The sequence below is a fragment of the Molothrus ater genome, chromosome 24, assembly GCF_012460135.2.
Source record: "Molothrus ater isolate BHLD 08-10-18 breed brown headed cowbird chromosome 24, BPBGC_Mater_1.1, whole genome shotgun sequence".
Taxonomy (NCBI): domain Eukaryota; kingdom Metazoa; phylum Chordata; class Aves; order Passeriformes; family Icteridae; genus Molothrus; species Molothrus ater.
The window spans coordinates 4,831,419-4,855,798 of record NC_050501.2 but is presented as its reverse complement, the minus strand read 5'-3'; the positions used below and the strand labels follow the sequence as shown (position 1 = coordinate 4,855,798).

The window sequence follows — 24,380 nt, the reverse complement described above, 5'->3', positions numbered from 1 at the left end:
TCAGTTTTAAAGACTGTATATGCACTACAGGCTCAGCTCAAAGCAAAGCTTACATTCCCCACAATTTAAAGTTTTTTTTTTTCCCTGCTGTATTTACGAGGAGTTTATTAATTTTATTAATTAATTTATTTCTTTTTTCCAGCAGGTTCCCTCTGCCAGGCTTTGTTTTATTTTTGACATGACAAGACACAGCTCTGCTTTGGCAACACCTCCAGGCTGAATAATGTTTTTTAACCAGCTCCATCCATCTTCCCAGCCAGCACAGCTGAGTGCCTACGAACTCACCAGTGCCCTAAAATATTAATGCATTCTAATAAAACCAGCCCAGGCTTTTTTTCATCAAACAGCAACATCTAATTTTCCAAAGGGGCCTGGGAACAGTAAACAATTGGGACGTGGTAAATGGCAACTTCCCTCCCATCAATACACCCTAAACACTCCAATCCTGTTCCCTCAGAATTGCCAGCCAGGATAAATCACTCAAATAAATGGGATTTGCAACAGGATCCTCACAAATAATCACAGTTTAACTCGCTGCTGATAATCACAGGCAACACCTGATTATTTCAAAAGCTTCATTCTTCCCTTCCAGAGGGATGCTGGGTTTAAATCCAACTTCCAGGACCTTCCACTTGCTGCCAGTCAGGACTTTTAACCCTTTGCTGAGTGCAGTTGATCACCGTGTCCTTTGCTATAAAACCAACAGGAGGAACACCTCAAATTCCCTCTGCAGTCCCTTATTTCTCCTGCCTTCAGAGCACTGGGGTGGCTCCTGAATATTGGAAATATTGGCTTTTATCCCAAATCCAAGCAATATTTCTGAGAGCATTTTCCAGGCAACCCCCGGGATGAGAGGAGGGTTGGAATTCTGTCCCCCATCCCAGGGACAAGTGGATCTGGTGAGACATTTCCAGAAGTTCATCAACACCAATGGGTTTAGCAATCATCAGAACATTTAACAAAAGCAAGGCTTGAGTGTGGCAGGGTTTGAGGGGGTTCTCAGAGGCTGGGTGATTTTGTTTGAGGTTTTGTTTTAATCTTTTGGTTTTTTTTTTTTTTTTTAAATCTTTCTCCTTCTACCCAGCCACACCACGACTCGCATTGCAGACAGCAGGACTCGAAGCAGCCAATGCTCACTGCAGAGTTTGCCAAGCAAATCCCAAATTCCAGAAGGAAACCACGGGGAATAATTGGCAATTTCCCCTCCTTCAGGCCCAAACCTCTCCCTCTGAGCACCCTGCTGGGTTTGGCTGTGCCCACACAGACCACGAGTACCCCACAAGGCATCACCCCAAGCACCCTAGAAAGGAACGAACACAGCGGGAACCTACCAGAGCGAGGATCCCTCCGTGCCAGCAACTTCCAGAACATCATATCCATCCTCCAGCTGAAAATCCATGAACACCAGGGCAATGGTGTCCCCAGGCTCGGCCAGGATGGTCCAGGTGCAGTCTGCATTGTTGCCATACTCCAGGGGGAAGTGAGGGCTGGAGATGATCCCGCTCTGGCCCCGCAGGGTCCCTCCGCAGGCATCATCAGCTGAAAAAAAGGCCAGGGGTGAGCCCTGAGTGCCCAAAGGTCCCAAAGGTCCAGCCCAAAGTCCCAGCCTGTCCTGGATTGCCAAGGAAATTGTATCCTGTTTGGCATCAGAATTGTATTCTGTTTGCCATCAGAATTGTATTCTGTTTGCCATCTGCATGGCAGTTGGCTTCTGTTCATTGGGCAGTTTTCCTTATCTCTTCCACAACTCTGGTGACACCTGCTGATAACAGCTCTGGAATGTCCCTGCATGGCTGATAAGAACTACAGCATCCCATTGGCAGATGGGAGCCCAGAGGGAGGAGCCAAGCATTCCTACCCGGATAGAATCTGGAGATTCTGGAACACCAGCACGGCTTCTGCACTGGATTGCCCAGAGGAACAGCAGCTGCCTCTTGCCCTGGATCTGCAGAGGCAGAGACTGCACCTTTCTCCAGGATCCCTGCTCCAGCAGAACCAGCCCTGGCACTGCAGGAGGGCTGAGCCACAATTCCAATGGTTCTGCTGCCACCAGCCTGACCCACAGGGTGTCAGGCTGGGCTCTGACTCTGGCACTGTTGCTTTAGTTCACTGCATTGTTCATTTTGTCTTTTTATTTTTTTCTTTTCCCTATTAAAGAACTGTTATTTCCTGCTCCCATATTTTTTGCCTGAGAACCCCTTAATTTAAAATTTATAGCAATTCGGAGGGGTGGCGAGGGTTCACATTCTCCATTTCAGGGGAGGCTCCTGCCTTCCTTAGCAGCCTCCTGGCTTTTCCAAACCAAGACACAGCCACACCCCCTTTGGGCAGGGGGGGTCACTGCCCACTCTGAAGGATGGAGATGATGCCTCAGGTTTTAACTTTTATGTTTTTCAGGTCCTGTGCTGCTTTAGTGGGTGGGCCTGGGGTTCAGATTAGGGGATGGTGAGCTCTGCACAGAGCAGGGAGACAAAACAATTCCTGCTCCAGCTGGGCACCAAGGACAAAGGATCCAAATCTCAGCCCAAGAGCACAAACACCGTGGGCTGGAGAGAGAAAAACAAGCAGGGTGGGACTGCATGGGCTAAAGCTGGAATGGGACAATGAACTGCAAAATGCAAATGGAGCAGAACTTATAAAAGTGAGAGACCCCGTGACCAGGTGTGCATTTTGTGACCATTTTGGTTCACCTTGGGTGCAGCCCTGGCCGGGCTCTTGTGCTGCCCAAGGTGGATCCATTGGGGAGATCCTTTTAACAAATCCCTGCTTTATTGTTTAACTCTGTCCAGCCTCTGCTCTAGGCCAGCCCTCACCAGGAATCAAAGATGCAGAGGGATGCAAACTCAGCTGCAGGCACAGCTCCACCAGAGCAGCTGAAATGCAGATTTTGTGCTGCCCTTGGAGCCATTCCCTGGATCCTCCTCCTCCCTGGAGCAGCTCAGGTGCCACCAGCCCCGGTGCTGGGCTCCAGACTGGAAGGGCAGCGTTGGAATCAAACACGAGTTTGGCACTTCAGGATGGAATTGCAAAGCTGGGCTTCTCCTCCAGCTGGAGAGAGGATCTCAGCAATGGAAATGATGCCAACCCTCAGCTCCAGCACCAGCTGGGGTCAGGATTAATCCCTCCCTCCCTGGGGTTTCCTCCACTAATGCTGAACAAAGCTGGGCAAGGAGAAGACTCTGGGAAATGCTGTCAGGGCAGAGAGAACTGCTCCCTCCAGGCAGGGAATTCCCTTTTCTCCTACCAAGGTGCTGCTTTGCCCGTTCTCAAGGTGGAATTTCAGGGAATTTCACCTTTTAGAGGGTGCAGAGGAGGGCCAGGAATGGTGAAGGGGCAGGAGGGGCAGCTGAGGGCACTTGGAGAGGAGGAGGAGGCTGAGGGCAGAGCTCAGAGGGGCTGCAGCTCCTCCTGATGGAATTTTAGGATGGATTTAGGGCACCCAGAGGGTGCTGGGCACTGCCCAGGGAATGGGAACATTCCCAAGGCTGCCAGAGCTCCAGGAGTGCTTGAACAGGGTGGGATTTTGGGGTGTCTGTGCAGGGCCAGGTTTGGAATCAGTGATCCTTGATCCCTTGATTCTGTGAGTATTTTCACCTCCAGTGAAACCCATAAAATAAAATTAAATTTTTAAAAAAGCATTATAAAAGTGACAAGAACCATCCTAATTTGGAGAAAAGCCTGACAATTGATCATAAAAACCACCAGGGATAAGCAGCACTCTCTCAAATCACTCTGAGCTCCCCCCTAAACACTCCTGGCCCCAAACCAGCAGTGAAATGCCCCAAAAAACCCCAACGACAGGCACAACACACCTCTGTGGCCGTAACCCACCCAAGGGAGCATTAAAAACATCCCAAGCAACCAATATTTGCTCACTTGAAGGCCCAGCTCCACGGCCCAGGGGCTGATTGATTGCTCAGGCAGAGTCAATAAAAGCAATCAATAGGAGATGCTCTGCTCAAGTACACAAGGAATGAGGGGAAGAGACTTCAGGAGCAGCAGCAAATGTTTTTGGTAGAAGAACACAGATATTTGCGTATTTACACACTCCCCGGCCCCCCTGGGAGCACAATTAGCAAGATACTCTCTGAACTGATAAAGGAATTTTGAAGTTTCCCTGCCCTTAAACTGGCAGGAGGCTGGGAATTGGTTTCAGTACAAATTCAGTATAAATTCAGTACGAATTGTTCAGTATAAATTGTTCAGTATGAATTGTTCAGTATAAATTGTTCAGTATAAATTGTTTTACCCCCATCCAAGGCAGGGAACATCCCAGCCCTGCACAGATCCACCTTTCCTGCAGCACAGCACCACAACCACCCTGGGATGTGCCACAGGAGAGGAAACCTGGCACCGGGAAGCAGAAAATCCAGCCCCGTTTCCAGTGTTTGAGCTGGAAAACCTGCAGGCGTTGGGGAGGTGCTTGATTTTTGGGATAATCACGGGATCATGATTGGTTTGGGTTGGTTTGGAGCTCCAGGATCATCTCCTTTCACCCCATTCCATGGGCAGGGGACACTTTCCACAATCCCAGGTTGCTCCAACCTGGCCTTGGACATTTCCAGGGATGGGGCAACCACAGCTTCTCCAGGAAATCAATCCCAGCTCCTCAGAGGGAAGAATTTCCTCCTAAGATTTAATCTAAACCCACTCTCTTTCAGTTTAAAGCCACACCCCCTTGTCCTGCCACTTGTAAAATTGGGTTTTTTTTTCCCCCCACTTCATTTTATTTTTTAAATTTAATTTAATTCAATCGTCCAGGGACCAAGAAACTGCAGCTAAAGCAGCTGTGCCTCATTCCCAACACCCCAAGCCCTCCATAACCTTCCCAATATTCCCCCGAAGCCCAGCAGCCTTGAGGAACCCATCAAAAACCCATCAACCACCACCCAAAACCCATCAACCACAGCACATTTACCTTCCCAGTTAGGGCTGGTTTTTAAGGGTTGGTTTTTAAAGGTTGATTTTTAAAGGTTGATTTTTAAAGGTTGATTTTGAAGGGTTGCTTTTTGAGGGTTGGTGGTTTTGGTTTTGTATGGGAGATATTTATGGAAGTGATGCAAAGCTTTTAGTTACTAGAAAGTTGTATCTGCTTTTTTGAAAAAATAATGTGTAAAAGACGAAAGATACATGGGAACTTCTTTTTTTTTTTTTCTTCTGGTTGGATAAAAGGTAATGTAATTTGGGTTTTGTTTTGGTTAGGCTGGGCTGGGCAGCTTTGCTGTGGGGCTGGACTCTGTTTTTTTGGTTTTTGTAGTTTTTTTAATCAGTTGTTGGGTAGGAGCTGGGTTATGGCTGTGATTTCTAACATTTCTTCTGGTTTCAACTAAAACCACCTCATTTGGTTTTGAAGGGTTGGTTTTTGAGGGTTGGGTTTTGAGGATTGGTTTTGTATGGGTTGATTTTTGAAGGGTTGATTTTGAAGGGTTAGTTTTTAAGGGTTGATTTCTAAGGTTAGTTTTTAAGGGTTGGTTTTTTAAGAGTTGCTTTTTAAGGTTCGGTTTTTAAGGGTTGATTTCTAAGAGTTGCTTTTTAAGGGTTGGTTTTTAAGGGTTGTTTTCTAAGGTTAGTTTTGAAGGGTTTCTTTTTAAGAGTTGCTTTTTAAGGGTTAAGTTTTAAGGGTTAATTTTAAGGGTAGATTTTGAAGGGTTGATTTCTAAGGGTTGGTTTTTAAGGGTTTCTTTTCAAGAGATGCTTTTTAAGGGTTGGTTTTTTAGAGTTGCTTTTTAAGGGTTGATTTTTAAGGGTTAATTTTAAGGGTTAATTCGAAGGGTTGATTTTTAAGGGTTGATTTCAAAGGGTTGGTTCTTAAGGATTTCTTTTCAAGAGATGCTTTTTAAGAATTGGTTTTTAAGAGCTGGTTTTTAAAGGTTGCTTTTTAAGGGTTAATTTTAAGGGTTAATTTCGAAGGGTTGATTTTGAAGGGTTGATTTCAAAGGGTTGGTTCATAAGGATTTCTTTTCAAGAGATGCTTTTTAAGAGTTGGTTTTTAAGAGTTGGTTTTTAAAGGTTGCTTTTTAAGGGTTAATTTTTAAGGGTTGATTTTAAGGGTTGATTTCTAAGGGTTGATTTTTAAGGGTTTATTTTTAAGAGATGCTTTTTAGGGTTGATTTCTAAGGGTTGATTTTTAAGGGTTTCTTTTTAAGAGATGCTTTTTAAGGGTTGGTTTTTAAGAGTTGGTTTTTAAGGGTTGCTTTTTAAGGGTTAATTTTTAAGGGTTGATTTTAAGGGTTGATTTTTAAGGGTTGATTGTGAAGGGTTAGTTTTTAAGGATTTCTTTTCAAGAGATGCTTTTTAAGGGTTGGTTTTTAAAGGTTGCTTTTTAAGGGTTAATTTTTAAGGGTTGATTTTAAGGGTTGATTTTTAAGGGTTGCTTTTTAAGGGTTAATTTTTAAGGGTTAATTTCGAAGGGTTGGTTTTTAAGGATTTCTTTTCAAGAGATGCTTTTTAAGAATTGGTTTTTAAGAGTTGGTTTTTAAAGGTTGCTTTTTAAGGGTTAATTTTAAGTGTTGATTTTAAGGGTTGGTTTTTAAGAGTTGGTTTTTAAAGGTTGGTTTTTAAGAGTTGGTTTTTAACCCTTTCAAACCGAACCCTCCACACCCCACCCCAACCATCTCAAACCCCATTTTTGGATGGGAATCTCCTTACCTCTACAGACGGGGAGAGGGAAATCCCAGGAGGCTCCTCCTTGTCCCGAGCTGGCCTGGCAGGTGAGCAGGGCGTGGCCCTCCAGGAAGAAGCCAGGGTTGCAGCTGTACCTGACCCTGTCCCCGATGCTGAAGGTGGTTCCCTGCTGGACCCCGTTCCGCAGCCGCCCCGGGTTCCCGCACGTGTGGCTGGGCAGGGCTGCAAGGGAAGGGACAGGGAACGGTCACAGGGCTGGGCAAACCCTCAGGAAAAACGGGGTAATCGTCACTGAAAACAGAATCATTCATTTGAGGGAAGGAGGGCTGGGTCAGGGACTGGGAATTTTCACAGGGTTGAGTAAATGGTCAGGAGAAATGGAATAATCGAGAATAATCCGTTAGAGGGAAGCAGGGTTGGGTTAGGGACTGGGAATTTTCACAGGGTTGAGTAAATCCTCAGGAAAAATTGAATAATTGTCACTGAAAACAGAATCATTCATTTGAGGGAAGGAGGGCTGGGTTAGGGACTGGGGGCTGAGGTAAATCTTCAGGAAAAAAAGGAATAATCGAGAATAATCCGTTAGAGGGAAGCAGGGTTGGGTTAGGGACAGGGAATTTTCACAGGGCTGGGTAAATCCTCAGGAAAAATTGAATAATCGTCATTGAAAACAGAATAATTTGAGAAAAGCAGGGTTGGGTTAGGGACAGGGAACTGTCACAGGGCTGAGCTAAATCTTCAGGAAAAACACAATAATCATCACTGAAAAGAGAATAATTCATTTGAGAAAAGCAGGGCTGGGTTAGGGACAGGGGACTGAGGTAAATGCTCAGGAAAAATGGAATAATTGAGAATAATCAATTTGAGGGAAGCAGGGCTGGTTTAGGGAAAGGGAGCTGAGGTAAATCCCCAGGAAAAATGGAATAATTGAGAATAACCCATTTGAGGGAAGCAGGGCTGGGTTAGGGACTGGGAATTGTCCCAGGTCACACCTGAGTGTCCCCAAGCCCAGTTTTGGGGTTTCTCAGCCATTCCTCTGATCTCTGGTCACACCTGAGTGTCCCCAAGCCCAGTTTTGGGGCTCCAGCCCCCACCATCCCTCCCTGCACAGCAGCAGGGGCAGATCCCAGCTCCTGACCCCATTTCTTGCCCCCAGAGCCATTATTTTCATCCTCCCCCAAAGCCCCTGGAGCTGGGAAGTTCCACCAGGAATTCTCCTGCCCAGGCAGGTTCTGGGAGCAGGGGCTGCTCTCAAACCCAAGCAGGTGGAAAAGCAGCCCAGAACTAACATTTCATTTTTTGTAATGATCCTCAAACCCCCAATTTAATTAAATTACCAATGTCACTTTTTTTTTTTTTAATGAACCCATTCCTGCTTTTATGCTTCCATCCCTTAAAATTAATGAGTAGAACTCCTCTATAAATAAAAATCCATCATTTTTAAAAGTCAATCTCTACCATGAGCTGCTCTCTACTTAATGAACTGTGAAGAATCAGACAACCCTGACCTGCATGGGATCTTAAAATCAGACTTGAAAAACAGATCTTAGATTAAAATTCTGCTTCACTGAGCTGCCTGCACATTTCAGATCTTGCTCCAGGAGGGGAGGCACAGCAGCTTTGGGGGGAGCAGCATTAACCCCCCGCTGCCCCGGGTCACTGCAGGGAGCTTGGATTGGGGTTTTTCAATCACCCTAGTGCAGGAGATCCTCAAATTCCTGCTGATGGAGAGAGGGAAATGACTCCAGAGGGGTTGGGGGTAGAGCTGGGCCATTTGTGGAGATGAAGGGAAGGTCCTGTTACTGATTTTCTGTCCCTTCCCACAATGAATTCTGAGCAGTTTATTTCATTTGCCTGCACCTGAACGGCTGCCAAAGGCTGATGTGATTTTACGACAGAGGAAAGGCAATGGGATTATCCTGGTGCACCTCCAATGTCACTGTCCCAGGGCTGGCTGGGCCCTGGACACCTCCCTGCAAGGTGATCCAGCAGAGGAGCCCCTCTGGGGCTGCTGGAGGCCAGCCCAGACCCAGCAGAACAGAACCAGAGCAGAACCACGACTGCCACACCAGGTGACAACGGCCTGGTGCACCAGTGGCACCTTCTCAGCAAGAAGCTGAGGGCTCAGGTTTGAACTTTTGCATTTTTCAGGTCCTGTGCTGCTTTAGTGGGTGGGCCTGGGGTTCAGATTAGGGGATGCTGTGCTCTGCACAGAGCAGGGAGACAAAACAATTCCTGCTCCAGCTGGGCACCAAGGACAAATGATCCAAATCTCAGCCCAGGAGCACAAACACCGTGGGCTGGAGAGAGAAAAACAAGGATGGGACTGCAGGGGCTAAAGCTGGAATGGGACAATGAACTGCAAGATGCAAATGGAGCAGAACTTATAAAAGTGAGAGACCTTGTTACCAGTCATCCATTTTTGTGACCATTTTGGTTCATCTTGGGTGCAGCCCTGGCTGGGCTCTTGTGCTGCCCAAGGTGCATCCATTGAGGCCTTTTTTCTCCCTGCTTCTCATTTTTCACCTCCATTTCACCCCGCTTCTTTTTTACCCCCATTTCTCTGTTTCTCACTTTTTACCTCCATTTCTCCCCGTTTCCCACTTTTTACACCTCCATTTCTCTCTGCTTCTCCTGTTTTACCTCCATTTCTCCCTGCTTCTCATGTTTTACCTCCCTTTCTCCTTTTTTCTCATTTTTACCTCCCTTTCTCCCCGATTCTCATTTTTTACCCCTCTTCCTCCCTGTTTCTCATCCATTTCTCCCTGCTTCTCATGTTTTACCTCCCTTTCTCCCTGCTTCTCATTTTTCACCTCCATTTCACCCCGCTTCTTTTCTACCCCCATTTCTCTGTTTCTCACTTTTTACCTCCTTTTCTCCCTGTTTCTCATGTTTTACCTCCCTTTCTCCCTTTTTCTCATTTTTACCTCCCTTTCTCCCCGATTCTCATTTTTTACCCCTCTTCCTCCCTGTTTCTCATCCATTTCTCCCTGATTCTCATGTTTTTACCCCCATTTCTCCCTTTTTCTCATTTTTACCTCCCTTTTTCCCTGATACTCATTTTTTACCTCCCTTTCTCCCTGATTCTCATTTTTCACCTCCATTTCTCTCTGCTTCTCATGTTTTGCCTCCCTTTCTTCCTTCTTCTCATGTTTTACCTCCCTTTCTCCCTGTTTCTCATCCATTTCTCCCTGATTCTCATGTTTTTACCCCCATTTGTCCCTTTTTCTCTTTTTTTACCTCCCTTTCTCCCTGATTCTCCTTTTTTACCATTTCTCCCTGATTCTCCTTTTTTACCTCCCTTTCTCCCTGATTCTCATCCATTTCTCCCCGATTCTCATTTTCTACCCCCATTTCTCCCCGTTTCTCATTTTTTACCCCCATCTCACCCCGTTTCTCATTTTTTCCTCCCTTTCTCCCCGCTCTTCTGAGCTGTGAGCTGCCACAGAGCTCCCAGATCTGCTGATCCACACCCAGAACCTTCCTCCCGCCCACCTTCAGCTCTCACATCCATTTCTTTCCACTCTTTTTAACCGGGCTGCTCCCAACTTTTCCTCATCCCAGGATGGCTCCAGTGCGAGTTTTCAGCATCAGGAGCTTTCACAACCTGGTGCTCGTCAAGCTGAGCCTCCTTGTTCCAGTTCATTCGAAATTAATTAGGAGTTTTTAAGTCATTAGATGTGACTCAACGCATCCTTGGCCACAGTCCCACCATCACAACGCATTCAGCCTCATTACATCAGCCTCTCCCAAAGCTCTCACTGCCAGCAGGGAAAGAGGGAAAAAGGGAAAGAAATGGGGGGGAAAAGGGGAAAAAACATTAAAAAAGGGAAAGAAAAGAAAAAAAAAAGGGAAAAAAACATTAAAAAAGGGGAAAAAACATTAAAAAGGGAAAGAAATGGGGGGAAGGGAAAAAAACCATTAGAAAGGGAAAGAAAAGGGGAAAAAGGGGAAAAAACATTAAAAAGGAAAAGAAATGGGGGGAGAAGGGAAAAAAACATTAGAAAGGGAAAGAAAAGGGGAAAAAGGGGAAAAAAAACATTAAAAAGGGAGAGAAAAGGGGAAAAACCATTAAAAAGGGGGGGGAAGGGAAAAACCATTAAAAAAGGGAAAGAAAAGGGAAAAAAAGAAAAAAAAATTTAAAAGGGAAAGAAAAGGGAAAAAAGGAAAAAAAAACCATTTAAAAAGGGAAAGAAAAGGGGAAAAAATTAAAAAGGGAAAGAAAAGGGGAAAAACATTATAAAAATGGAAAGGGAAAAAATTATTTAAAAAGGGGATAAAAAGGAAAAAAAAACATTAAAAAGGGAAAGAAAGGGGAAAAAACATTTAAAAGGGAAAGAAAAGGGGAAAAAATCCATTTAAAAAGGGAAAGGGGAAAAAATCCATTTAAAAAGGGAAAGAAAAGGGAAAAAACCATTAAAAATGGTTTCTCTCCTCATTCACCATCAGCTCCTTGATTTATTCCAGGGACTTTCAAACAAAACCCAAATCCATCCTCAGCCCCATGAGGAAAAACCTTCCCTGCTTCCTATTCCAATTAATCTCCAGCTCCATTTTCTCTGTTGATGTTGCAGGGATGTGAAAGAACTTGGGGTGTGCAGCTCTGCTCTACTGCCCCACTTCCAGGGCTAAACCCAGATTTTTTATGGCTTGGATCACCCGGGCTGAGGTTTCCACCCCATCATTGTCCTAACCTTGAAATCTTATCAGGGAGCACAGCTCGGATGTGAGATTGTGGGATCTCAGCGCATCGTTCCCGATGTCCAGAGATGCCAGGAGAACCCTTGGGGCTCTCGGAAATCCTGGAATGTTGCCAGAAGTGTCTGGTGGCTTGATTTTGATCCATCCACAGAAATAACAAGAGTTTGAGGACAAGAGAATCACTTTAGAGTGAAGGGTGTAAAAGGGACACATTTAGAGGGTGAAATATAGATTTTAAGGTTTTTGGTACAGGGGGGTTATGGAGACAAGATGGAGGGATCAGGGCGTGTCTCGTCCTTCTTCTTTCTTCTTCTTGTCCTCCATCTCCTGTGGTGATGTTGGCACTTGGGGATTGGTTTATGGTGAAGGTGCACTTGCTAACATGGGTGAAAAGCATTGGGAAATAAAGGTAAATATTCTGTACGTAGATATTAGTATAAAAGGACATGACCACCCCGTGGGTGGTCAGAGAGTGCCTGTGGCTGCCTTGCAGATCAGACCTCTGTTGGGCAGACAGAAAATTGTGTAGATAAGAAACAATAAACAATCTGAAGATGGAAAAGCTGAAGAGTCCAGACTCGTCCTTTGAAACGCGGCTGCCCCAGAACCACCCTACCCGTGTGGGGGCAGAGACAGACAGACGGACCCGACATGAGATGAGGCTGTGGATCACAACCCTGCATTCCCCAACTCATTTCCATCCCTAATAGGAGAGCAAGGAAGGTGAGGCAGGCCCTGCCAGAGCAGCAATAATTCAGAAATCCCATGGAAAACATTGGGATGGAATGGAATGGCGCTGCATGGAGCACGCAGAAATAACAGAACCACTGAGCTCAAGCACTTGGCTCAGGCAGTGCTGCACACACGGCTCCAAATTAATCCTCATCCATATTTTTAAATATTTTTTTAAAAATATTTCTTTGTGTTTTCCTGGATTTTTGGGGGCTTTTCCTGGACTTTTGTGGAGGTTGGAAGTCAAGATATCCACAGGAATCGACAACACCACTGACCTCAAGACCTCAAGCACTTGGCTCAGGCAGTGCTGCACACACGGCTCCAAATTAATCCTCATTCAGATTTTTAAAGATTTTTTTTTAACCTTTCTTTGTGTTTTCCTGGATTTTTGGGGGCTTTTCCTGAATTTTTTGGGGGGCCTGGAAGTCAAGATATCCACAGGAATCAACAACACCACTGACCTCAAGCACTTGGCTCAGGCAGTGCTGCACACACGGCTCCAAATTAACCCTCATTCAGATTTTTTTAAGATTTTTTTTTAACCTTTCTTTGTGATTCCCTGCTTTTCTTGGATTTTTGTGGAGGTTGGAAGTCAAGATATCCACAGGAATCAACAACACCATTGACCTCAAGCACTTGGCTCAGGCAGTGCTGCACACACGGCTCCAAATTAATCCTCATTCAGATTTTTAATTTTTTTTTTATATATTTCTTTGTGTTTTCCTGGATTTTGGGGGGCTTTTCCTGGACTTTTGTGGAGGTTGGAAGTCAAGAAATCCACAGGAATCAACACCACCATTGACCTCAAGCACTTGGCTCAGGCACACACAGCTCCAAATTAATCCTCATTCAGATTTTTAATTTTTTTTTTTTTTAATCTTTGTGTTTTCCTTCTTTTCCTGGATTTTCTGGGGGATTGGAAGTCAAGATATCCACAGGAATCATGAAAACCATTGACCTCAGGCAGTGCTGCACACACAGCTCCAAATTAATCCTCATTCACATTTTTTTAACCTTTCTTTGCTTTTTCCTGCTTTCCCTGGACTTTTGAGGGGGTTGCAAGTCAAGATATGCACAGGAATCAACAGGAGAGCCAGGACAGGGAGATATTCTCTTAACGAGCCAGCCTGCACTGGATCCAAGAAATTCAAGGGAAAAATCAGATTTTTTTTAAAAGAGAATATCCAGATTTCTAAGATTTCTAAGATCCAGATTTCTAAGAGAATATCTGAGATTTCCATCACAATTCAAAAGTTCAGTGGGCACCCATGGAGGAGGTGGAGAGTGGAGGAGGGACCCACCCAGAGCCGTTTCCTCCCACTCTCCATCCATAATTTTGGGCCAAGTACTCCAGAGATACCCCAGCACTGTCTGAGATATTCCAGCAGTGTTTTAGCACAATCTGCTTGAGCTCACAAGAGTTTTAATCTTCACAAGAACTGTCCAGAGCGTGCTACAGCAAAGGAAATAAATGGGATCATTTTTGTTTCATTTTATCCCTTTTCTTTTCATGCCGTGATTTGTTTCCAGTACAGCCAGAGATAAAACTAAATGGAAACTACTTTTACCCCCCCCCTCCAATATTTCTCTGTTCACTAAAAACCAGCCAGAAAGTCACTTTTGGATAATGGTTCATCGTCCATCTTGTTTGTGGGAGCAGTTCTGGCCCTTTTTGGGTGGATTTTTTTTTTTTCCCCTCCTTTTTGGAAACTCAGTTTTCAATTTCCCTTTCTGGAACGTGCCTCAGCAACTTCTGAGCAAAGTTCAGTGCAACTTCCAAGGATATCCCAGAGGCTGGGAGAGGAGGAGCTTGGCTTTGAGTAAATCCTCATCCGCAGAAGTGAGGCAGGGGAGCAGAGGGGTCAGGGGAAATTCAGGGTGGGATGTGGGGAGCAGCCTCAGCACATGGGGCTCTCTGCCACCCCTGCTTCAGAGCTTCAGATTGTCAGGAAAACCCATCCACAAACACCAGAGGTTTGTGGCCAAAAAGGAGACAGAGGAGTCCTGGAACTTTATTCCAATCAAGGCAGAGGCCATGGGGCATTCCCTGGGGCCTCTCCCATTTTTGGAGGACGCAGCCTCCTTTTTATCCCAATTTCCCAGCTGCATTTCCCTTCTCTCTTTCCCCGTTTCTGAGGTACTTGAGAGGTTCAGACTCCCCAGAACACCTGATCCCAAAGATTCCTCTCTAATGTACAACCTTCCCTTTTAATTTCTAATTCTTACAGAATTTAGGGGTTTTTCCCCATTGCTGAGGTACTTGAGAGGTTCAGACTTCCCACAACACCCGATCCCAAAGATTCCCCTCTAATGTGCAACCCTCCCTTTGAATTTTTAATTCTTACAGAATTTAGGGCTTTTTCTTCCCCCATTCATCTCTCAATGTCCAATTTCATTTCTCAGCAAACCTGAAGTTTATTTGTCAAATCAAATCTCTTTTCCCATTATCAATCAGTGGGATCCTTTTCACTGTTTTTTTTTTCTCTCCCAGTGCTGGTTTTCCCTCCCAGCAGCCCCACACCCAGGGATGTTTCATCCCCCTGAGCAGCTCCAGCCTCCCAGTGCCACAACACCCGAGCTCAGCTTCGTTTAAAGGAGGTGCTGAAGTGTTTTGCTGAGCAGCAACGCTTTAAGTGTGTGTTTAAAAGCTCCACTGAACTGGCATTTAACAGCTGCACAGTGACTCCAAAAGCTTTCCCCAGGGAGGAGAGGGTGGGTCTGCACTGCCTCCCTCCCTCCCTGGGGCCAGGGTTAACCATTCCATGGTGCCAGGGAAATCCATCCTCAAACGTCTGCCCAAACAGGAGACACGGGAGTCCTGGAACTGAATCAGAATAAAGGGAGAGGCCATGGGGGATTCTCCATGGGGCCTCTCAAATTTTTAGAGGATGTAGCCTCCTTTTTATCACAACTTCCCAGGGAGAGACCACGGGGATCCTCCATGGGGTCTCTCACAGTTTTAGAGGACACAGCCTCCTTTTTATCCCAATTTCCCAGCTCCATTTCCCTCTCTCTTTCCTGGGTATTTGAGAGGTTCAGACTTCCCAGGTCACCTAACACAGACTCCCTTCCAATGCACCCCCCTTTTTCCTTTTCCTTGTGTCTCTTTTTTAAATCCTTCCAAATCCAGAGACTCAGCACAGTCTGAGTGAGTAACAATCTGTGTCAGTCAGTGGAATTCCTATGGAATTTATGGTTATTCCCATTGCTTCTTTCACCTCTCTGTACCTGAACTTTTCTACCCTCAGTCTGTTTGTAAAACAAAGACACCTCACTGCTCTGGGTGGGGAAAATGCAGCACCAGGAGAGCAGAGCAGGCACCAAAATGATGCCTCAAATTTTAACTTTCATATTTTCCAGATTCTATACTGCATTGTACGTACCCTAATAATATAAACCCTAATTCTGAACTCCATATAAAGTGTTCTAGCAAGTTCTCCTCACAGCTCAGTCTCACAATCAATTTCCAGCCCCAGAACCAAGGACGCCGCTGCAGCCTCAGCCCCAAAAAGTGCAAACAGCAGGAATGGAGGGGAGCAAACTGGGAGGGTGGGACTGCATCACCTGGAGCTGGAATTGGACAGTTAACATCAATATATAAATAAAACTTATAAAAGATTTATAAGTTATAAAACTCAGGGTCTATCTTGGGTGTAGCTTCAGCCAGGCTCTTGGGAGAGAGGGGGAAATGTCCTTGTGCTGCCCAAGGTGCATCCTGTACAAACCTTTTCATAAACCCTTTTAATAAATAAATAATGTAAATTATTCCCTTAACTCTGTCCAGGCTGTTCCAGGCAGCCTCTCCAGGCCCCAGAGTGGAGCAGAGAGGAGCTGAGCTGCCAGGGTGTCGCAGACATCTTTTATAGAAAATCCTTTCTTTAGGATTGTTCCTCCTGAGAAGCTGAGAGGCCTCAGGAACAAAATGTAACCAATGGTTATCTGCTGCTGTGGAATGCAACAGGTGCATCTGGGATTGGGCTCATGTGGTTGTTTCTAATTAATGGCCAATCACAGCCCAGCTGGCTCGGACAGAGAGCCCGAGCCACAAGTCTTTGTTATCATTCTTTCCTATTCTATTCTTAGCCAGCCTTCTGATGAAATCCTTTCTTCCATTCTTTTAGTATAGTTTTAATACAATATATATCATAAAATAATAAATCAGCCTTGTGAAACATGGAGTCAGATCCTCATCTCCTCCCTCATCCTCGGACCCTGTGGCACGGTCACACCCGGGCAGATCAGAGCCCTCGCTCCGTGCTGAGAGCTCAGCGTGGGACCAGCCTGAGCTGCCCCTGCTCCGTCTGAACTGATCCCACTCAGACACTGGGGGCCAGTGTTGGTCTGCTCTGCTCCTCCCTGCAGCCGGCCCTGCCCATGGAACACTCTTTGTTCTGGGGGAAAAAAGCCACTTCCAACTTTAGAGGCCACATTGTTCAGCTGCTCATTGATCTCCTCTGGCTGCTGGCTCCTCACCCGGGAGCGGGGGCTGCAGCCAGCTCCATCTGCTAAATAAATAAATAAAACGGTAAATAAAATAAATATTGCACCACTACACTGCATTCCTGGGCTCACAGCCTCCTCTGCAATGGGCAGGGCTGGGGACACAGCCATGCTCCAGGTGTCACCTGGGGGTCCCCACAGGGTCACACACGGCTCAGCTCTCCCTCACTCCCAGCTTCCACAGAATCACAGAATCACTGGGTTGGAAGAGACCTTCAGGATCATCAAGTCCTCCATGCCCCAACACCTCAACTCAACCCTGGCACCCAGGGCCACATCCAGGCTTTGTTAAACACACCCAGGGATGGGGACTCCAGCACCTCCCTGGGCAGAACAAACACCCCAGAATTGCCCAGGGTGTTCTCAAAATCTCAAAATTCCCAGAATTTACAGAATTCACAAAATCACAGGGTTGGAAGAGACCTGCAAGATCCTCAAGTCCATGCCCCAACCCCTCAACTCAACCCTGGCACCCAGTGCCACATCCAGGCTTGTTTTAAACCCATCCAGGGATGGTGACTGCACCACCTCCCTGGGCAGAACAAACACCCCAGGAATGCCCAGGGAACACAAATTCACAGAATTTCAGAATGACTGGGTTGGAAGAGACCTTCAAGATCATTGAGTCCAGGTCCCAACCCCTCAACTCAACCCTGGCACCCAGTGCCACATCCAGGCTTTGTTAAACACCCCCAGGGATGGGGACTCCACCCCCTCCCCGAGCAGAACATTCCAGAACTTTATCACCTTTCTGTGAAAATCCTTTTTCCTGATATCCAGCCTGTATTTCCCTTGGGGCAGCTCGAGGCTGTGTGCTCTGGTTCTGTCAGCTCCTGGAGAAAGAGCCCAGCCCCAGCTGAGCACAGGCACCTTTCAGGAGCTGCAGATGAGGGCACCCCTGAGTCTCCTTTTCTCCAGGCTGAGCACCCCCAGCTCCCTCAGGGGCTCCTCACTCACAGGGTTTGTGTTCCCAGCCCCTCTGGATGAGCTCAGGAGTCCCAAAATCCTTCCCAAGCTGGGGGCCCAGCAGCCTTTTGGAAGGGCAGGTGGGCATTTCCCAGCACATTCCTGCTCTCCCTTCTCCCCAGGTGAGGAGACAGCCGGCTCAGCTGCCCTGAGGTTAAACCATGAATAATGCTCAGGGCTGGGGCAGAAATCCCCAAAATTCACAGCTTCCACTTCCTTCAGCTCCTCTCAGACTCCACAAGGGCTGCCTCACACCCACTGATAAACAGGGATAAACTTGTTTGTTTTCATTTCCCAACTGCTTTGGGAATTTATTCCTTCTTGTTTCACCCCTCTCACAGTTCATCTTTCTCTGTTCCTTCTTTGGGAAGCCTGGCTACCCAAAACCACCAAATGCTCAATATTTTGTAAAAAAAGACTTCCCAGGACATCAACCTCCCAGAGCAGGAGTGAGAGCACAGAAATTGCGGGAAGTGCACTTGGGAAGAGGGGGAAAAAATGAAATATCACATCCCTGACACCAAAACAGGACACCAAGAGCCCAAGGAGGCTGAGCTGGCAGTGCAGCCACCTCCCATCAACAGCCAGGAACCAAAACCATCCCAAGGACGGTGCCACAAACAGCCCACAGAGCTGCCACAGCAATTCTGGTCACCAGCTGCCTCCAGCTCTGCAGACTCATTATTAATTTGTGGTCATAACTGATGAAAAATAAAAAACCCCAAACCTCCAGATGGTAATTTCATCCCCTTCACTGCAAACACAGCTCAAGTGATCCAATTATGTCATAAAAACACGCCCAGGGCTCAGCACAAGCAGGGGCTGGGAAGGGCTCAGCTCTTTCAGCTGCACTTGGGATCTCCCCAGTGCCTGAATCTGTTCAGGGACAGAAATTTCTCCTGATTTCAGCACCTTTGCTGCTCCAGATTGCAAGGCTGGATATAATATATAATATATAATGTATAATGTATAATGTATAATGTATAATATATAATATATAATATATAATATATAATATATAATATATAATATATAATATATAATATAGAATATATAATAAATAATATATAATATATAATAGATAACGTATAATATATAATAAATAATATATAATATATAACATATTATATATTATACGTTATATATTATATATTTATACACTATACATTATATATATTATTTATAATATATTTTATATTATATAAAATATATGGTGTAGAATGTATAAATATATAATATATAAAATATATATTACATATATTATACTATATATAATACAATATATAACATATAACACATAATTATTATATAATATAATTAAATGTATCAATATATTAATTAATTTCTGCACAATTAATTTCTGCACAAAACTGGGGAATTTACAGGAAATTTTCCGGATTTTGGAGAATTTTTCACTTTGCTGCTGAAATTATTGGAAGATGAAATAACTGAATTGTATTAATATACAATACAGATGCTAGATTAATAGATTATACATTATATTAATATATAATCTAATCTATTATCTATATTGTATGTTAATATAGAATTATATGTGATTATATATGATATAGAAAACTTTATATTGAATTATATATAAAATATATATAATATTTAATATATGTAATTTATAAAATATATATAAAATAATATATTTAATATATATGTGATTTTTATATATATATAATTTTTTATATATTAAAATATATATAATTTGGAATAAATGTTCCAAACAGCTCAAGGAGACCTTAAATACACCAGGAATTCATGCAGGGGAGTTGTTACAAATGAAAAAAAATCTATATATCCATACAGCAAAGCATCTACCGTACAAACATTGTCATGGAAACAGGACTCAGATCTGCTTTAAAGGACTCAGAGCAAGGGGGAAGAGAAAGGGCTGGACTGAACCCAAAAAAACCCCAAACAGAAACCCTCCCAACCGGCCTGAATCTTCTCCTGCAGGGCCCAGAATTCCATCAAAATCAGAGTTCCAGGGGCTGCACAACCTGGGCAGGCCCAACCCAACCCGACCCTTCTCCAAGATCCCAAAACTTTCCCTTCCCAGCTGATTTCTCCACAAAAAAAAAATAAATCAGAATATTCCCTGCTCTGTTCCCAGCCACTGCTTCCAAGGCTGCCCCTGGAATTTCCAGGGGGAATTTCAGGGCTCCAATTGCTGCTCACACAAATTGCTCCAGGGCTTTGTTGTGCTCTGCTCCATTGCCCTTGCAGCAGAACATGGATTTTTTTTCTGTAAAATATCCAAATTCCAGCTGCTCTGGCCCGCTGAGGATCTGCTCATGCAGAATTACAAACGTAGATCAGGAATTTGACTTCCAGGAAAGTTTGGGGTTTTTTTTTCCCCTGCTGAATTCTTTCCTTAGCAGCCACCAGTTCCTGAGGCCACAAAATCCCATTGTTGAAATGCTGGGAGATGGTTTGGGATAAAAACACCAGGACTTGGTTGGGAATTCCCATCAAAATGCAATTAATGGGGTTATTGTAGGGAATAAATAAATTTTTCCTCCTATTCTGTGCTCTAGGTTTAATTTTATAGGATGTGAGTTGGCACTGAGGAGCGGGTTAAAAACAATATTCATTATTCCAATGTATTTTAAATGGAAAAAAAAAAAAAGATTCCTCTGGTTTCGTTTAGAGCATTAAATCTATAAATATTTATAAATGTATAAGAAAATGTCTGGAATGTGAATTCCAGGACAGTCTGGGACCTGGGTCTCTGTCCAGAACACTCTGAAAAAACACAAATCCAACAATTTCTGACACGGCCTGTGGAACAAACTGCTCCCATTTCCCTGGACAATTCTGGAATCACCTCTCTGTCAGTTCCATGAAGATTTTGGAGACTCCTGGGCTTCAAATCCTGTTTGTTTCCCTCACACTGAGCAGGGTTTTATGTAATTTTTGATCTGAAAGGAGAATTCCGCACCAAGCTCCAGGTCCTGGTAAATCCAGGGCGGCTCCAACCCCATCCCAGACATCCCTGAGCTCCAGCCAAGCCCTACAGAGCAGCACTAAAGGGATTAAAAATCTGCAGGAGGGGGGAAAATCCACAGAATTCAATGACACAGCATTGGGAAAAAACCAAAATTCCAGCAGCAAAAAACTCTGGAAGGGTTGGGAAGAGGCTGAAGCAGGAGATGCTCCCAAATTCGGGATAAATGATGTGGGTTTGTACAAATGGGACACCCAGCTGTGGGGAAAATCCACCAGAATGAAGGAAAAATGGGGAGGGAAATGAGAGGGAAGAAATATTCCTGCAAATTTGCTTCCCCCACGAGGCCAGGGCAAAACAATCAGCTCATTTCACAATTCAGCACGGTCACAAATGGACATTTCACAATTCATTTTGGGAAATTCAGGTTTGTTCCTCCAACCAGGAGATGGAATTTCCACACTCCCAGCTCCAGCAGGGCCCAGAGGAAAAGTCAGATAAAAATTCCAGTTAAATTCCAGATGCTCCACAGTAATAAATAAGTAATTTAAGGACAAATTCTTCCTAAAAACCATCAGGGAAGAAACAAAAAGGGAAGACTGCTCTGGACTCAGTTTTGGGCTCTGAATGGGTTATTTGGAACCCATTTTCCCCAAGCTTTTTTTACCCAGCCTCTTTCTTTCCCCTCAGCTTTTGTGCAAAGCTGAAAATATCCAGCCATGCCACGCTGCCTGTTTGTGGAATAACATCAGAGCTGCCAAATTCCCCTCCCTCCATTCTGCACTGCTCACTGCCCATTCCCAGGCAGAAAAAATGTGATTTTTTTTTTTTTTTTTTGTTTTCTCCCTTGTTTTGGCACCAGAAGCTCTCTGGAATTGAATGAGCTCATGTTTTTTCCCCCCCTCAGGCTGAAAAGTGCTCCCAGCATTTCATGGGACTTGCTGGGATCACAAAGATCTGGATGTGGAGGTTTGATCCAGCAGAGGAGAAACACCTGGATTTACTTACATACATTAATAGATGTGTTTGATACAAATAGAGTAACTCAGCATCCATAATGGGCCAAATTCAGGCATCAGAATGGGACAAATTCAGCAGCAAAATGGGACAAATTCAGGCACAATAAGGGGCCAAATTCAGCAGCAAAATGGGAAAAATTAAGCACCAAAATGGGCCAAATTCAAGCAGTAAAATGGGACAAATTAAGCACCAGAACGAGCCAAATTCAAGCAGTAAAATTGGACAAATTCAGCACCAAAATGGGCCAAATTCAAGCACTAAAACTGGACAAGTTCAGCACCAAAATGGGCCAAACTCAAGCACCATAATGGGCCAAATTCAGCACCAAAACCGGACAAATTAAAGCACCATAATGGTAAAAATTAAAGCACCTTCATGGGGCAAATTCAGCACCAAAATGGGCCAAATTCAGCACCAAAATGGGACAAATTCAAGCAGTAAAATTGGACAAATTCAGCACCAGAATGGGCCAAATTCAAGCAGTAAAATTGGACAAATTCAGCACCAAAATGGGCCAAACTCAAGCACCATAATGGGCCAAACTCAGCACCAAAACCGGACAAATTAAAGCACCATAATGGGAAAAATTAAAGTAACATCATGGGGCAAATTAGGCACCAAAATGGACCAAATTAAGGCAGCAAAATGGGAAAAAGTCAAGCAGTAAAATTGGAAAAAATTTAGCACCAAAATTGGCCAAATTCGAGCTCCAGAGCTCCCTCAGAGGCTCCTGCACTGATTTTTTCCCTCTCCTCCCTCACCCAGGAGTGGCAGCTCCTTCACTGCAAGTGTCACTTGAATTTGCTTAAATGCTTTAATAGAGCCTCCTGATTGGGCTCATTTGCATATGCAAATGACACGCCAATGGGAGACACTTAATATTCCCTCGACTTCATTTAGGGCTGCAGCAAACGTGGGTCAATGTCTGAGGGAGGGGGGCTTGGGGCTGAGTCAGCAAATGCTAATTAGCTCTGCTGCTTCCAAGCCTTAAAATCAATTAGTGGGATATTAAAGCAGACTGGCTGGGAGCTCATTGAAGTCATAAAAATCTTTTTGTGTGGCTAAAAAGGAAAAAAATAAAATAAAATAAAAGGAAGGAAGGTTTGACTCTTCCTTCCCTGGAGAGCTGGGTGAGTCTGAGATCCTGATGGGGAGAAAATTACCCAGCCCTGGGATGTGGCTGTGCTGGGCTGGATTAGGGGAAAAGTAGGAAAATCCCAAAATCACATGGATTTAAATGAGATTTTTCCCTCTGTCCTCCTTGGAAAAATGGGAAAATACGCAGGGACCTGGCTTTGCTGGGCTGGATTGGGAGGGGAAAAGCAGAAAAATCCCAGATGCACACAGATTTCAGTGGGATTTTTCCCTCTGCCTTCACTGGAGCAATGGGAACACTCAGGGACAGCAGGAGCAGCACATCCACAGCCACCAAACCCTAAATGGGAGGGGAAAAGTAGGAAAATCCCAAATCCACACAGATTTCAGTGGGAATTTTCCCCTCTCCTTTCATTGGAGCAATGGGAACACTCAGGGACCTGGCTCTGCTGGGCTGGATTGGGGAGGAAAAGCAGGAAAATCCAAAATTCACATGAATTTCAGTGGGATTTTTCCCTCTGCCTTCACTGGAGCAATGGGAACACTCAGGGACAGCAGGAGCAGCACATCCACAGCCACCAAACCCTAAATGGGAGGGGAAAAGCAGGAAAATCCCAAATCCACACAGATTTCAGTGGGAATTTTCCCTCTCCCTTCACTGGAGCAATGGGAACACTCAGGGACAGCAGGAGCAGCACATCCACAGCCACCAAACCCTGATTGGGAGGGGAAAAGCAGGAAAATCCCAAATGCACACAGATTTCAGTGGGATTTTTCCCTCTGCCCTCGTTGGAGCAATGGGAACAGCAGCAGGAATGGGAGCAGCACATCCACAGCCACCAAACCCTAAATGGGAGGGGAAAAGCAGGAAAATCCTAAATCCACACAGATTTCAGTGGGAATTTTCCCTCTGCCCTTGTTGGAACAATGGGAACAGCAGCAGGAATGGGAGCAGCACATCCACAGCCACCAATCCCCAATGTCCAGGACAGGAATCCCCAGTAAATCCCGGTCACTGCCATTCCCAGGGCAGGCATTCCAGGATTTTCCAGCTCCAAAAATCCCACTGAGCACTCCAGGAGCAACAGCACGAGCTGAATTGTGTGCCCTAAAAATCTGAATTGTGTGCTCGAAAAATCTGAATTGTGTGCCCTAAAAATCTGAATTGTGTGCTCGAAAAATCTGAATTGTGTGCTCGAAAAATCTGAACTCTTGGCTTTGGAAATCTGAACCCTGGGCTTTGGAAATCTGAATCCTGAGTTTTTATTTCCCTGTTGATGCGTTGTGCTCAGTGATGGCAGCCCCAAGGAGCTGCAGCACCAAGCTCAGCCCATCCTGCACCTCAGGAAATCCACGGGATCCACCCCAAAATTCAGGTGCTCCCAACCCTGAGAATGCTCTGGGATGAGGTGATTCCATCAGGAAGATCCTTTGGAATCAGCAGCTGAGGGTCACAGGCTCAGAGGCAGAAAAATCCATGGAAATTGAGTTTTTAAGGGGTTTCTCCTCTCTCGGCTGCAGCTCCTGCACCCACCCCAAGGATATTTGACCTTGGGAATTCATGGGAACCTCTTGGATGCAGAGCCACCCTCAGTGAACATCCCCAGCCCTGCTTCTGTCCCTTTCCCCACCTAAAAGTGTGGATTCATGAACAAGACTCCCAAACTCCCAGGCAAATCCAGCTAAATTCCCAGCACAGCTACATTTCCATTTATTCCTTCGCTCTCTAATCAAGATTTTTTTCTGCTTTAGGAGTGCCTGAGCACCTGCTGCAGCCCCCAGC

The 24,380-nt window shown here is 45.0% G+C and overlaps 1 protein-coding gene across 3 annotated transcripts in view; it reads right to left on the bottom strand.

Annotated features, from left to right (window-relative positions):
- The window catches only part of CSMD2 (CUB and Sushi multiple domains 2), a 248,594-nt gene that overhangs the window by 183,902 nt on the left and 40,312 nt on the right, over positions 1-24,380 (bottom strand). For all 3 annotated transcript variants that reach the window (XM_036396894.2, XM_054517183.1, XM_054517184.1), the window contains 2 exons: positions 6,649-6,846; positions 1,332-1,539 (listed from right to left, as the gene is read on the bottom strand). In XM_036396894.2, coding sequence (XP_036252787.1) covers positions 1,332-1,539; positions 6,649-6,846 — 406 coding nt within the window. The remainder of the gene's footprint in view (positions 1-1,331; positions 1,540-6,648; positions 6,847-24,380) is intronic.